Consider the following 16,529-nt stretch of genomic DNA (forward strand, 5'->3'; position numbering starts at 1 on the left):
AGCTGTGGCATCACAGTTCTCCACCCACAGCATCCTGTGTCTCCCCTTTTGAGCTTCTATTTCCTCTGATGGAAAAACGCTTCCTTCCCTCTTTGCTGGGCTAACCATTTCAAGAATCAGTTCAGACATGACTGATGCCTTCCTTCATCTCTCACAGATCCTCTCCTTAGAGGTTCCTGGTTCCTTCAAGCTCTCGTTACATCCTGGCTTGACCTCTAACATGGTCCCTACATTATTAGTAGATGAGTTTCCCTAACATGACCATGAGCTCTTCAAGGACAGGGCAGGGCCCAAGGGCAAGGACCATGTCTCAGTCATTTTTGAATTCACAGCATGCATGGCAGTGCTGAGCACACAGTGGGCACTCAGTATATACCACTTATTGAACGGCACTGAACACTGGTGGATTAGTCAGCTCAGGCTGCCATAACAAAATACCACAGACTGGCTGCTGGCTGCTGTGTGGTTTAAACAATGGAAATTTATTTTCTGGAGGCTAGAAATCCAAGATCGAGGTGCCAACAAGGTTGGTTTCTACTGAGGCCTCTCTCCTTGGCTTGCAGATGGCTACCTTCTGGCTGTGTCTTCACATGGCCTTTTCCTCTGGGCTCTCATGGAGAGACAGATCTGGTATATCATCCACTTTCTTTTTCCCCACATCTCTTTAGCATATACTAAATTCTCACAAATATTTATTTCTATCTCTGAGCTCCCTAGTCTGATGCATAAATTTGTCCATTTAATGTACTGCACTGTTTGAATTATTGTAGTTTTATATTAGCTTTTAATATCTAGTAGAGTTAGTCCCACCTCACTACCTTCTTCAGAAATTTCCTGGCTGTCCAAGCTTGTTCATTTTTCATGTGAACTTTAAAACCAGCTTATTCCATATCCTCTTCCACCAAATCTTGGTGATTTTATTCATCATGTTAAATTTATAGATTAGCTTAAGGGCATTTATATCTTATGATCCAAGTTCATGGCATGCCTTTATATTTGTTCAAGTTTATTTTTTATCCTTTAGTAATATTTTAGTTTTCTTCAATAAGTATTTCACATTCTTGTTTTGTTGGTAACTAGGTTTTTTCTTTTTTTCCTTTTTTGTTTCTAATGTAAATGGGAGTTCCCCATCTGCATACCTGTTAACTGCTTGTTGTTTGTATACATGAAGATTTTTGATTCTGTACATTTATTTTGTACCCAGACATTGTATGAAATTCTCTTATTGTTTGTAATATAATTTATTTGGGTGCTCTAGATGTGTAATCATATTGTCTGAATATAATGATAACTTTACCTTCTTTCCTATTTTATATCTGTTAATTTCCTTTTGAATACTTGCTTGGGCTAATACCTCAAGAACAATATTAAATGATAGTGACAATAGTGAGTGTCATCATCTTATTTGCAACCTTAATGAGATTGTTTCTAGTATTCCTTCATTAAGCATGATGCTGACTTTTGAGTTGAGATAGATATGTTGTATTATGATAAGGAATGACCTGTCTTTTCTCATTTTCTTAAAGAGTTTTATTAAGAATATATGTTGAATTTTATCAAATGCCTTTTCAGCATTTATGAAGAAAATCATTAGGATTTTTTCCTCCTTAAATCTATTAATATAGGTGAATAAACTTTCTGAAACTTAATCATGCTTTTATGCTGGAAATACACTCTTACAGTGTCATTTCTCTAGGTATGATTGACATATAACATTAGATTTATTTCAGGTGTACAATATGATTTGATTTTTATATATATTGCAAAATGATCACCACAATAAGTCTCATTAACATCTGGCACCATACATTAGTTACAAAAAAAATTTTTTTTCTTGTAGTAAGGACTTTTAAGATTTATTCTCTTAGCAACTTTTAAATATGCAATACAGTACTATTAACTATAGTCACCTTGTTGTACATTATATCCCCATGACTTAACTATTTTATAAGTAGAAGTTTGTACCTTTGACTCTCTTCACCCATTTCTCTCACTCCCCAGCCCCAGCTCTGGCAACCACTAGTCTGTCACTGTATCTGTGAACTTGGTTTTGTTGCTATTGTTGTTGCTTTAAATTCCACATGTAAGTGATATCATATGGTATTTGGCTTTCTCTGACTTATTTCACTTAGCATAATACCTTCTAGGTCCATCCATGTTGTCACAAATGGCAAGATTTCATTTTTCTTATGGCTGAAGAGTATTCCATTGTGTGTGCGAGTGTGTGTGTGTGTGTGTGTGTGTATGTGTGTGTACCATATCTTCTTTATCCATTAATCCATTGGTGGACACTTGGGTTGTTTCCATGTCTTGGTTATTGAAAATAATGCTACAGTGAACATGAGGGTGCAGATACCTTTTTGAACTAGTGTTTTTGTTTGCGTCAAATAAATACCCAGAAGTAGAATTGCTGGATCATATGGTAGTTCTTTTTTAATTTTTTGAGGAACCTCCATACTGCCTGCCATACTGGTTGCACCAGTTTACATTCCCACCAACAGTGCACAAGGGTTCCTTTTTCTCCGTATCCTCATCAACATTTGTTATTTCTTTCCTTTTTGATAATAGCCATTCTAACAAGTATAAGGTGATATCTCATTATGGTTTGGAGTTGCATTTCCCCGATGATTAGTGATATTAAGCATCTTTTCATGTACTTGTTGTCTCATCCTCTTCTCATAAGGATGCCAGTCTTATTTGATTAGTGTCCCACTCTTATGACCCCATCTAACCTAAATTAGCTTCTTAAAGGTCCTATCTCCAAAGTCACGTTGAGGGCTAGAGCTTCAACCTATGAATTTGGGGAGCACATAATTCAGTCCATTAAGCTAGTGAACTTGAATTTAGAAAGTAGGGGGTCAGGTATTGACTTTACCTGAACCTAACTGACTGCTTTTGGGCAGCAAGTCCATTATCCTCTAGGAGCCTCAACTTCATCTGTAACATGCGGCCAATTTTATGGGGCTTTTGAGAGGCTGAAATGAGATCATGGCTGGAGGACATTTTATGGACTATAAGTTCCTACACAATAATAATGATAATTATTTCTTCTACTACTATATCATCTTGCAGTTTACAATGTGATTTTTTAAAAATTAATTTATTTATTTGGCTGCATCATGTCTTGTTGCGGCACGCGGGATCTTTTTGTTGCAGTGCACCAGCTCTTTGTTGCAGCGCGCGGGCTTCTCTAGTTGTGGTGCGTGGGCTCCAGAGTGCGCGGGGTCAGTAGTTGCAGTACACAGGCTCTCTAGTTGTGGTGCACAGGTTCTAGAGAGAGCGGGCTTAGTTGCTCCACGGTGTGTAGGATCTTAGTTCCCTGACCAGGGATCAAACCCTTGTCCCCTGCATTAGAAGGCAGATTCTTAACCACTGGAAGTCCCTACAATGTGATTTAAAATGCATTGTATCATTCAACATACATGCAAGGAATTATTATTGTTATTATTACTACATGACTACCTAAAAGGGAAATTTGTTTATAATTCATACCCACTCTTGCAGAAAAGATTCAAGGCAGCTCATGATGAAAACACTCATGTTTAAGAGGGAATTACCGGGACTTCCTTGGTGGCACATTGGTTAAGAAACTGCCTGCCAATGCAGGGGACACGGGTTCGAGCCCTGGTCCAGGAAGATCCCACATGCCTCGCGACAGCTAAGCCCATGTGCCACAACTACTGAGCCTGCGCTCTAGAGCCCGCGAGCTACAACTACCAAAAGCCCGTGCGCCTAGAGCCCGTGCTCCACACCAAGAGAAGCCACCACAGTGAGAAGCCCGCGCACCACAACGAAGAGTAGCCCCCACTCGCCACAACTAGAGAAAACCTGTGCAGCAATGAAGACCCAACTCAGCCAAAAACAAATTAATTTTTAAAAAAGAGGGCGTTACCTGTCACTTCTCACAGAGGCTGCAGAAAAGGCCCAGGAAGCTGTTGATGAAATGAATGACCACCAGGAGAATCTGGAGGAGGCTGATGCACAGAAGGGCAGAGAAGAAGCACACGTGCCAAATGACAGCTTTAGAAGGCTCCAGGCAGACAGAATTCCAGAGTGAATGGTCATACAAATAATTCCTATCCCCAAAAATAAGGAGATCAGGGGTTGGAATAAGTAAGAAAATCCCAGCAACCTTGATAGAAACCTGGGTTCTCCCTCAGCTCAGGTCGTAGGACTAGACTTTTGAAGGTGACTATTGTTGCATTTGCAATTTTCTGAGCATCAGAGAAGCAAGATGCTAGAATGCTGACTAAAAGGAGTTTGTAGTCCCTTTCTGTGTCTTTCTTTCTCTGAAGAGACTGCAAATCCAAGTTTCCATCCATTTACCTGTTTTGCAGGTCTTTGAATGGGTAACCATGTTTCCAAGCCTGTGTCTGATTGAAGGACGAAACATCGAACATGCAAAAAGGACCATCTTTCAGGGCTACTCCAGAAGTGATAAAGCAAATCAAGGCCCCAAGAAAAGCCAGGCCACTTGACAACAGAGCAGTAAGCATCTGCAGAAGGAGAGAAGAAACAGTGAACCTGAGAGGGGGTCGTGACTTGTGGGCTGATCTGGACAAATCTAACTTCTCTGGTGCTCAGGCCTTCCCCAGTCATGGGGATAATCCTACCCACAGCACCTCCTTTAAAACATAGCCAAGGTAGGGCTGGCTGATGAGGTCACTGGGTAGAGCCGGGAGGGGGTGGGAAAGAAGGAATGGAGAAGGGGGAAACACTGGCACCTGGTCCCAGCAGCAGGTTCAGCCAGATTCAGCAGGCTCTTCAGAGCTTCTCAGCAGAGTGGCATCAAAAACTTTGTCACTCACACTGCAGTCATTCAGTCTCTGGCTTAAAGGGTCAGATTGGTTATCGCAAGCCCCCCTCTGACCCTTTTAAAAGAAAGCTGTATTTTTTCAAAAGTTCCAAGCTGCCATCCCTGATTCCTCTCTTTCTCAGATCAAGCATGAAAGGAAGGAAGGGAGGAAGAGGGGAAAGAAGGAAGAAAAGGAGGGAGGGAGGGAGGCAGAGACAGAGAGAAATTACAGTCAACTCTGAAATAACTCGAGTTCTGTCATTGTACTTTTCTGGTCTGTGCACCACTCATTTCCTTCCCAAAAGATAGCAATGTGTTTATTTCCTTGGCAGGATTCTAACTTCCAGATTGGTTTCTTTCTCAGGATACCAGATTTTTTTTTTCTCCTTCTCAAAAAACACATATTTTAAAATTTTAAATAAAACATATATATATATATGTGTGTGTGTGTGTGTGTGCATATATATATATATATATATATAGTTTTTATACAGAATCAGAGTCGTTTTCCCGCTGATGTCAAACTGGTTTAGAACTCGAGAGGGGCCGCAGAAAGCAGTGTAGTAAGTTTTGACACTAAGTTAAAAGATTCAAGATGAATCAGTCTGACATAAGCCTAGGACAGAGGTTCTAAAAATGTGGTCCCTGTCCCAGCAACAGCACATCACCTGGAAACTTGTTAGAAATGCAAATTTCCCCCCCTCCCCATCTTGCTCCACCCCAGACCTACAGAGTCAGAAACTCTGGGCGTGGGGCCCAGCAATCTGTGTTTTAACAAACGCTGCAGGGATTCTGATGCACACATTCAAGTCGAGAACCACTTGCCTAGGGAAAAACCAGACATGACTGAGAACAGATAGTGAATGAAATGTATGGGTGTTTATACTTAATTCTTTAACATATAATTCTGAATCAGCAGGGTTCCCAACATGTGGGCTGTAGATATCAAAGCAGGATGCAGAGTTACTGTTAAAAGGCCACAAATTCATGTGTCTGAGACTGAATGAGCAATATATCTTATACATTTATGTACTGAGATTTTTCAAATATATATAGATGTTGCTGTAATTAATACAGTGCAAATTTATTCTGGGCCTCAGCTTCATTATCTGTAAAATGGAGAGGTTAGACTAGAATCTAGTCATCAGATGATCTCTGGAGAATCTTTCAGCTCCAAGAAAAATTAAGAAAAATAGCCAGGAAATTTTCTTTCAATGACACATGACTACAATGTACATAACTCATGTCCATATTGTTCAATAGGCTAAAACTAATAAGAACAGTTCATGTATAGCTGAATCGCTTTGCTATATAGCAGAAATTAACAGGACATTGTAAACTATACATCAATAAAATAAAAAAGAACAGTTCCTCACATGTGTGTAGACATTTATGGTTCATTAAGCACTTCCTCCCTGGACTTGATCCTGTTAACTTTCATTTTACAGAAGGATCCGAGATTCAGAAAACTTGCCCAAAAGCTTAGGGTTTTTAGACCCTTAGAGAGGTACGGTCAGGACCTGACTTCAAACCCCAAGACTTAAATTGTCTCTTTATCACTCTGCCTCTAAAGTAATAGAATGTGGGGACATTCTAGGTATTAGAGGAGTGGAATCGGGTGCTTACACTTTGGCAGGGCCCACTCTTACTGAAGCAGCCATATCTCCAGCCCGTCAAGGAGATGAGGGTAGCTGCAGTGAGAACCTGGGGGAAGAGGGAAGAGTGTTAAAAAGAGATTGGGTAATTTACATCTCTAGCTGCCACCTGTGGCTGCTGAAATAGAGTGGTTAGACATCTCACATGGACTTAATTACCCTACCTTTCCCAGAGGGCTTAGCTTTGACTGTCAGGACCCAGTTTGGGATGACTAGCCTAATGTGACTCTGTGAATGGCAGCGTTCACACCAAGCCTGCCTAGTCCAAAATTCAGCAACATTTGACCAGTCTTCCTAGAGTCTTCTATCCCTTGGAGCTGCTATAGACCCCACAGTCAGCTTGTTAGTTCAAGTTTTTTTCAAGGAATCAAAACACTACCCCCACCCCCACCTCGCTGCCCCACCCCTAAGGGGCACTTTGGGAGTTCACACCCAGGGAACCCCAGACACTCACCATGAGGCCTCCTCCCCAGAGCCCAGAGCCCAGCATGGCATGCCTGCCAATGAGGCCCCTCAACAGGTAGGTCACATCCCAGTTAGGAAAGAGGAGCACTGTGTTGGCTGCAGCAGCAAACAGGGCGGTAGTCCCGAGGCTCAGCCCCAGTATTTGGGAGCAGGTCCGTGAGCATGCCATCACACAGAGAGAGGACACTGTCCTGGAACCAATGGAAAGAGGGTCAGGGTAGCTGTGTTACTGGGAGCTGGTGGCTAGGGGAAACCCCAGGAGCATAGGGTGGGGAGGGGGAAAGAGACCAGAGGCACTGTCACCTCCTAGGGTCAGATCAAGAAGAGCCAAGGAACTTGCTTAAAAACTCTGCGTCTTATAAATATTTCCCAATGGATAGAATTTAATTGCTCCATTTTCTGCCAGCTCCCACTCACACACACACACACACACACACACACACACACACTCCTCATCCCATCATAATTTGCTTGTACCTCTATTAAAGCCAGTGATTATTTCTACTTGATACAGAAAAGCAAAAAAAAATTTTTTTGAAGATGTTGGGGGTAGGAGTTCATTATTAATTAATTTATTTTTGCTGTGTTGGGTCTTCGTTTCTGTGCGAGGGCTTTCTCTAGTTGTGGCAAGCGGGGGCCACTCTTCATCGCGGTGCACGGGCCTCTCACTATCGCGGCCTCTCTTGTTGCGGAGCACAGGCTCCAGACGTGCAGGCTCAGTAGCTGTGGCTCACAGGCCTAGTTGCTCTGCGGCATGTGGGATCCTCCCAGACCAGGGCTCGAACCCGTGTCCCCTGCATTAGCAGGCAGATTCTCAACCACTGCGCCACCAGGGAAGCCCAAAAAACAAAATTTTAAAGGTGTCATCCTCTTGCTTTAAAAGACGTCATTTTAAAGATGTCCGCTGTTACCACTTCCATTCAACATTGTACAGGAGGTCCTTTCCAGTGCAATAAGAAAATAAAAAGCGGCAAAAGCCACAGGTATGAAAGAAAGAAGTAAGAATATCATTATTCACAGTAACATGATTATCTGTGTAGAAAATTGTAAGGAATCTATCAAAAAGTTAATAGGTGAGTTTAGCAAGGTTACCGAATAAAAAATTAAATACACAAAAATTCTATTGTATTTCTATATACAAGCAACGATAAATTATAAAAGTTAAAAAACAACATCATTTACAATAACATACAAATAGAAAATACTTATGGATAAATTTTACAAAATCTGTGTAAGACCTGTACACTAAAAATTATAAAACATTACTGAGAAAAATTAAAGATGACCCAAATAAATGGAGAGATATACCATGTTCAGGAATCAAAAGGCTTAGTATCAGTGCAATCTCAGTCAAAATCCTAGCAGGGTTCTGTCATAGAAACTGACAAGCTGAATCTACATTTACATGGAAATGCAAAAGACCTAGATTTTTCAAAACAATGTGGAAAAGAAGACCAAAGTTGGAGGGCTTACATCATGTGATGTTAAGACATTATAAAGCTACGGTAATCAAGACAGCAAAGTAATGGTGTATACAGACATGCAGACCACTGGAACAGACTAGAGAATTCAGAAATAGAGCTATACAAATATGATCAAATGATTTTTGAAAAAGATGGTATTTTAGTAGGAAAAGGAGAGTCTCTTCAACAAATGATGCTGGAACAATCCATATGCAAAACAAAAATATATACTTTTCCTATTACTGCAAACCCTATTCAATAATTAACTCGAAATGGACCATGGATCTAAACCTAATAAAAATTTTACAAGAAAACAACAGAGAAAATCATTGGGATTTTTGGTTAGATAAAGATTTATTATATAGAACACAAAAAGTACAACCTATAAAAAGTGATAAATTAAACTACTCCAAAATTAAAATTTTGCTCTTCAAAAGACACCATTAAGGAAATGAAGAGACAAAACACAGGCTGGGAGTAAATATTCACAATACATATTTTGTAAATATGTATGTGAATGTGACCTCATATACATCGGACAAAGGATTTGTATCTAGAATACATAAAGAATTCTTAAGACTCTACCATAAGAAGACAAACAACTGAGGGACTTCACTGGTGGTGCAGTGGTTAAGACGCCACGCTCCCAGTGCAGGGGGCCCAGGTTCAATCCCTGGTCAGGGAACTAGATCTCACATGCATGCTGCAACTAAGGAGCCCGCGAGCTGTGACTAAGGAGCACACCTGCCGCAACTAAGACCCAGCGTAACCAAATAAATAAAATAATGTAAAAAAAAAAAAAGGCAAACAATGGTTTTTAAAAATGGGAAAACGATGTGAACAGACACTTCATTTCATCTCACAAAAGAAAAGCTATATGGATGACAACTAAGAACATGAAAAGACACTCAACATCATTAACATAGGGGAGTGCAAATTAAAACCAAAATAAGATCCTACTACATACCCACTGGAATTGTTACAGTTAAAAAGTTGGACTAGGGGTTTCCCTGGTGGCGCAGTGGTTGACAGTCCGCCTGCCAATGCAGGGGACACGGGTTCGTGCCCCGGTCTGGGAAGATCCCACATGCTGCGGAGCGGCTGGGCCCGTGAGCCATGGCCACTGGGCCTGCGCGTCCGGAGCCTGTGCTCCACAACGGGAGAGGCCACAACAGTGAGATGCCCGCGTACCGCAAAAAAAAGAAAAAAAAGTTGGACTATACCAAGTGTTGGTGAGGATGTGGAACAACTAGAACTCTCATAGATATGTGGTGAGAATGCAAATGGTACAGCCACTTTGGAAGTAAGCTTGGCAGTTTCTTAAACCATCACTTACCAATGATCAAGTAATTCCACTTCTATATATTTATCCAAGAGACATGAAAACACATGCCCACACAAAGACTAGTACTTGAATGTCCATAGAAGCTTTATTCATAATAACTAAAAATTAGAAACATGGAAACAACCTGTGTCTACCAACAGATGAATGAATGAAAAAAACAAAATATATATATATGTGCAATGGAATATTATTCAGCCATTAAAAGAATGAAGTTCTGTTACATGCTGCAACATGAATGAAGCACGAAAACATTATGCTAAATGAAATAAGCCAGACACTAAAGGACAAGTATGTATGATTCTACTTATATGAAATATCCAGAATAGGCAAATTCATAGAGACGGAAAGTAGATTAGAGGTTACTAGGGACTGAGGGGAAGGGGGAATGGGGAGTTATTGTTTAATGTTTACAGAGTTTCTGTTGGGGGGTAATGAAAAAGTTTTGGAAACAGGTAATGGTAATATATAGTTACACAACATTGTGAATGTAATTAATGCCACTGAGTTGTACACTTTAATATGGTTAAAATAACAAGCTTTAAGTTATATATATTTTACCACAATAAAAAATCAATTAAAAATGAGAAATACAAAAAAGTGAGAAATAACTCAAATGCTCATCAATAGGTGAATAGATAAACTGTGGTATATCCATACAATTAGTACTACTACTAGGCAATAACAAACAATAAACTACTGATACATGAAACAACATGGATGAATCTCAAAATCATGCTAAATGAAAGAAGCCAGAAACAAAAGACTACTCACTGTGTGATTCTGTTTATATGAAATTATAAACACTAGAAAAGGCAGAACTAGTGACAGGAAGCAGATCAGTTGTTTCCAGGGGCTGAGAATAGAAGAGAGGATTAATATCGTACATAAGGAAACTTTTTGAGGTGATAGAAATGTTCTATATCTAGATTCTTATGAATATACAACTATATATATATTGACAAAACTCATCAAACTACTCTTAAAATTGGTGAATTTTATTATATTTTAATTATATATCAATAAAATTGATTACAAATTAAAATGTCATGTCTAGATAGGTTGTAAAATGCCTCCTCCACACCTTTACTTATAGCCGTTTCTCCCTTTTAAATTTTCACTGATCTGTGAACTTTTTATTTTTTTTAATATGAATTAGAATAGGACTAGTAATATTTGGGTACACTCATGTCAATGTGGATCTGAAAAAAGTCAGTACCATGACATCCCCAAGAAGTGGTTTGTTGCCACTTTGCAATTCAGTTACATGTCTGGCTCAGCTTAAGGCTCTTGACGCTCCCCTCCTAACACACAGCTTTGCCCATAACCAGAAAATACGTATAGATCAAAGCCTCCACCCCAATCTCTCTTTTACATATATACATACACCTACATATATAATGAAATATTTCAGAGTTAAAGAATTAAGCATAATGTATATATTTGCTCTTGCTAGTTGTGTGGAATAATTGAACAACACCTATATAAACACAACTGGTTTACAAAATAGATTCTTACCACTAATACTATTGAAGCCCCAGGTGTGCCCTCTCTATCATCTGCCTGTACTCCTTCCCGGGAACGACTACCCTAAATTTCGATTTTATCATACATTTTTAAAAACGGTTTTACAATTTATGAACTTAATTTAAAAAAAAACAAACTTGATTAGCCTAGGTTTTTTTTGTTTGTCCAGACTTCAGCTTATATAGAGACTCGTGTTAGACACAGCACTGAGCAGGCCATTTGGTTGGGGCAGGAAAGGGGGTGCTCTTGTCCTGCCCGCCCATACCCCCAATCCCCAGCCTCCTCAGCCCTTGGTGACATTTGCTTCCCTAATCTCAGAGCCCAAACTCATCTCAGCTGCTCCTCCCAGCAGGAAACTTTCTGATGCAATTGCTAATATTTTAGTGGGATGAGTTGCCTTCACCATGTGCCCTCTCCACAGGGTATTTGCTCTCTAAGCCATGTTTCTCAAACGGTGAGTAAAATAACTCATCCCTGATGAAAGGAAGTTCGGATCTCTGTGGAGGGGGGCACACGCTGGAGGAGTTGGGGGTAGGATACGGAGGAACAGTGGCCCTTACTCCAAGGATACAAGGGACCTGGAGGGAAGAGGGGGCACCAGGAATCAGGAGGGATGGTCTGTCCCTTCCCCTGCCCCCTCCCCCAGGGGCCCACCACAGAGACCTCTTTTCCTGAAGTGTCCTCCAAGCTGGTATGGTACTGGCTGCTTTCTCCACGGGTCCTCAGGGTGAGAAGCCTGCTCCGCTGTCAGCGGGCAGGGCATCTGTATGATCACAACCCACCCAAACAGTTTGTGATGCAGCCTCCCTCCCCAGACCTTCCTGCCATTGAGAGCCGCGCTCTCAGTGTGTGTCCAGGGTGTTGGCAAGTAACGACTTTAACCCACGTGCCTCTCAGATGACTGACATTTTGTCAGGGGCCCAAGAAAGGACTGGTGTGTGGTCGGACATTGAGGCACACTCTAGACCACCGGCTGGAAGAACCTTTTGTTCAGGAATGCCTTCAGCCTCCTTTGAATCATTCCACCTATGAGTAAGGCCTGTCTAGACAATAGATCACCGACATGAACCTCCCCACCCCGACAATCTCTTCTTTGGAAATTTTTCTTATCAGGAAAGTTTTAGAAGGGAAGCTAAAAGATATGAACGTGCAGAGGGAAAACTAAGTTGAGCATGGCCTTTGGGATGAGTGGGATTCAGAGAATCCTGGCTGTCCTACTAACCTGCTAAAAGCACTTGCTATGCTGCTGCATCTAGGAGGGCTGTGGCTCAGCTGGAGTTTCACGTCCTCCCCTTGATTTGTTCCCCTAGAAATCACAACATTCTGAGAAATGCTTCCACAAATGTGAGCCAGGAGATTAGCAAAGAGTTTGGCTAATTTGATATCTGAAGAGACAAGCAGGATCATAAGGTAAAACCTCACAACCAGGCTTTAGGGGCGCCCTGTTCTAACCTGAGATCCTGGCTGGGTGAACAAATCACTACCTAGATGTCTGGGCAACAGTTTAAGTGATCAGCTGCGTCATATAGAGGAAGAGACTTTAAATTCTGTGTGTCTCTCAACCTATATCATCACCTAGCCAGACTTTTATCATTCTTTCACCAGTCAAATATGTATTGTGACCACTATCTGCCAGGCACTATTCACTCTGGTGAACCAGAGACAGACTCTTCTCTTGAGGAACTTAAAGTCTGGTGGGGACACTAACCAGGCAATGAGAAAGTGTGGAGCAGAACAGTCCAGCTGAAGGTGTGATGGAAGCACTAGAGAATTGCCTAATCCTATCTGCAGAAGCAAGGCAGAGCCTCCTGGAAGGAGTGTTGTACGAGCTAAAACTTGACAACGAGGCATTAGACGGGCAAAGTTGGGAAGGGAAAAGTATTCTAAGCATGTGTAAAGGCCTGAAATTGATAGACTGAGGCAAAGAGATGTTAAACAAATTGCCTGAAGTCACACAGCTGCTCAGTGGTTGAGCCAGATAGATCTCCTTTGAGTTGGAAGCTTGTGCTCTTAACTGCTAGACCAAACTATTCCCTGGCCATCCCCTCACTGGGCCCTTCCATTTCTGCTTACCTGCATCCAGTGGCAAGAATCAGGATGGGAGAGAAAGAACCTGGTGAAGGGCTCCGTGTTCAGAGTGGGTCTGAACTCCTGTGGCCTCAGCTGGAACTCCTGCAGGTTTGGACTGGAGGCTCCTCTTTCAGGACTCCTACAGAGGGTCAGAGAGGCGCTATTTATATGTGGAAGTCACTCAGGCGTGTGTGTGTGGGGGGGGGGCATGCATGCCCGCACACCACTGCCCACAGGCCTGCAACAAAGGAGCTTTCCTCTTCCTGAAGAGCCCTCTCCTGATGACCCACCCTCTACTCATTTTCATGTGACCCTAAGAAAGGAACCAGGAGGCATGGCCTCGTGAGCTAAAATGCCTTAATGAGTCAGAGGATGCACCCATGAGAAATACATCCTCCTTTCTTTCCCAAGCAGCAACACTTTTTCACACACTACCGGCCCGTATCTGTTTCACTCACTGCAGTGTTTGGGCTCCTTGGAAAAACAGCACTAAGCAGGGCGGCCATCACTTTTTCCTTATCACCTTCCTTATTTTGCTCTTAGCTGTAGCTCCTTTAATAGCTTTCTAACTTTTTTTTTCAAGCTCTAGGCCACCATCATCTGTACCACCGTTTTAATGATACTGATATGAGAGTGTCTGCTGTTAGATAAGCCACTGAGTTGGGAACAGAAATACCTTCTAAAATCTGAGTGATATCTGGCATTCTGTCATCAAACCATTCTAATTGCCTAATTAAGAACTGTTCTAACAGACACTGCAAATAAAATCCTTTTTGCTAAGCTGAGAAGAAATAAAAGAGAGGACTAACCCAGGAGAGGCATCTAGCATATTATTTAATTCTCAAAATAAACTTGTGAGGTAGGCATTATTTTACAAATGAGCAGATTATTATTACTGAGGCTCAGTGAACTACCCAAGTTCACATAGCTAATAGGTATTTGTAGCAGAAATTGAGACCCAGGTCTCTTAGGTGCCAAAGCACCATAGTACTGCCTCCAAACAGATAGTTGGAATCTGGGCTGGGAAAAAAAATATCTCAAGCATCAATATGTGGGGCTGTATAGAGTGTAGAGTTAGATGACATAGGATCATTTTCCTTCAACCTCACTCACTGTTACTCTGAGCAAGTCAAATTTCTCTGGGCTATAATCTCTTTATCTGCATGATGAAGCTAACCTAGTATTTATGTTACTTGCTTTAGGTCTGTTGTAAGGATCTAATGAGATAGTTTGTAAATGTGTTTTATAAGGTGAATAAATGTTTCTTCTTAATATAAAGCTTGTGAGCCCTCGCCTAGTATCCTCTATCAAAATTCAATTCTCTGGGGAGATACAAGAATTCAATTGGGCTCTAAATGATTCCCTTTTTTTTACGATGAAAATGGAAACTGGATCGTATTTTTTTTTGAATTTCATTTTATTTATTTTTTATACAGCAGGTTCTTATTAGTCACCCATTTTATACACATCAGTGTATACATGTCAATCCCAACCTCCCAATTCATCACACCACCACCACCCCTCCTGCCACTTTCCCCCCTTGGTGTCCATACGTTTGTTCTCTACATCTGTGTCTCTATTTCTGCCCTGAAAACCAGTTCATCTGTACCATTTTTCTAGGTTCCACATATATGCGTTAATATACAATATTTGTTTTTTCTCTTTCTGACTTACTTCACACTGTATGGCAGTCTCTAGATCCATCCACGTCTCTACAAATGACCCAATTTCGTTCCTTTTTATGGCTGAGTAATATTCCATTGTATATATGTACCACATCTTCTTTATCCATTCATCTGTCGATGGGCATTTAGGTTGCTTCCATAACCTGGCTATTGTAAATAGTGCTGCAATGAACATTGGGGTGCGTGTCTTTTTGAATTACGGTTTTCTCTGGGTATATGCCCAGTAGTGGGTCATATGGTAATTCTATTTTTAGTTTTTTAAGGAACCTCCATAGTGGTTGTATCAATTTACATTCCCACCCACAGTGCAAGAGGGCTCCATTTTCTCCATACTCTCTCTAGCATTTATTGTTTGTAGATTTTCTGATGATGCCCATTCTAACTGGTGTGAGGTAATATCTCATTGTACTGGATCCTATTTAATGAACTTTTCAATAGTGGTTTACCAGCTTTTGTGTCAGGCACATATACATCTGCATACATAGAAATTTCACACATAGAAAGCAGCTCGCATACAGTTTAAAAGAATATTAATAACATAATTATTCCTCATATATATGCATCAAGGGTTTTCTCAGTATTGTTTGCATCATTAGTAAAATCTCTGTGCACAGAGATGATGTGTGCTACTCCATCCAGTGCATGAATTAATTCATTAATCAAGTGATTCCTGAATTCCTACCATGTTCTAAGCTCTATGCTAGATTCTGAGTATACAGAGCAGAATAAGATACAGCAGCCTCTACCCTCAAGGATCTCACAGTTGTGGGGAAGAGGCATGTAAATAGCATAGGTAAATAAAAATGCAGTGGGAAGTGGGCAAAGATTTTTTCAAACAGGACACAAAAAGCAGGGACCATAAAGAAAAAGATTGATAAATGGAACTTAAAATCAAGAGCCACTCTTCATCAAAAGACATTAAGAGAGTGAAAAAGCAAACTATAGACAGGAGAAAACATTTATAATACATATATCTGACAAGCGTCTCATGCCTGGAATTAAGAATGTCTACAAACCAGTGAAGAAGACAAAGAACCAGTAAAAACTGGGCAAGACAACTTGAGCAGGCACTTCTCAAATGGCCAATAAGTATATGAAAAGCTCTAACTCATCATGAAAATGCAAATTAAAACCACAGCGAGATACTACCAAACACATAACCGAATGGCTTAAATTAAAAATGTTGATGAGAATGTAAAGCAATTGGAACATTGCTGGTGGGAGTGTAAGTTAGTAGGACCCCTTTGGTTAAATGTTTGGCAATATCATTTACCAAAATTAAATATTCACCTATCCTATGACCCAGCAATTCCAATCTGAGGTATAACCCAGCAAAGGAAAATGATGGAATTTGGCTTTAACACCTTAAAGTGCCAAACTTAGTTGGGGCTGGTGAGGGCAACTTTAAGTCCTTGTTCCTTAGGGTAAATTTGTGACAATTAATTCAATGATTAATCTGATGAACAAGAGCCTTCTTTTAGAAACTATATGCTTGCAATAAAGTTTTACTAAGTAAGGCCAGCTTAG

General features: G+C 40.7%; 1 protein-coding gene across 1 annotated transcript; it reads right to left on the reverse strand.

The window, feature by feature from the left end:
* Positions 1 to 3,895: 3,895 nt before the first annotated feature.
* Positions 3,896 to 7,096, reverse strand: TM4SF19 (transmembrane 4 L six family member 19; the record flags this gene model as incomplete). Its single annotated transcript, XM_082839476.1, has 4 exons — positions 6,905 to 7,096; positions 6,422 to 6,499; positions 4,327 to 4,496; positions 3,896 to 4,076 (listed from the first exon to the last, which is right to left on the reverse strand). Exons 1-4 carry the CDS (start codon positions 7,082 to 7,084, stop codon positions 3,896 to 3,898), a joined length of 609 nt encoding a protein of 202 aa, XP_082695602.1. The 5' UTR covers positions 7,085 to 7,096.
* Between the last annotated feature and the right edge of the window lie 9,433 nt (positions 7,097 to 16,529).

This window comes from Leucopleurus acutus (assembly GCF_964270905.1).
Source record: "Leucopleurus acutus genome assembly, chromosome: 5".
Taxonomy (NCBI): domain Eukaryota; kingdom Metazoa; phylum Chordata; class Mammalia; order Artiodactyla; family Delphinidae; genus Leucopleurus; species Leucopleurus acutus.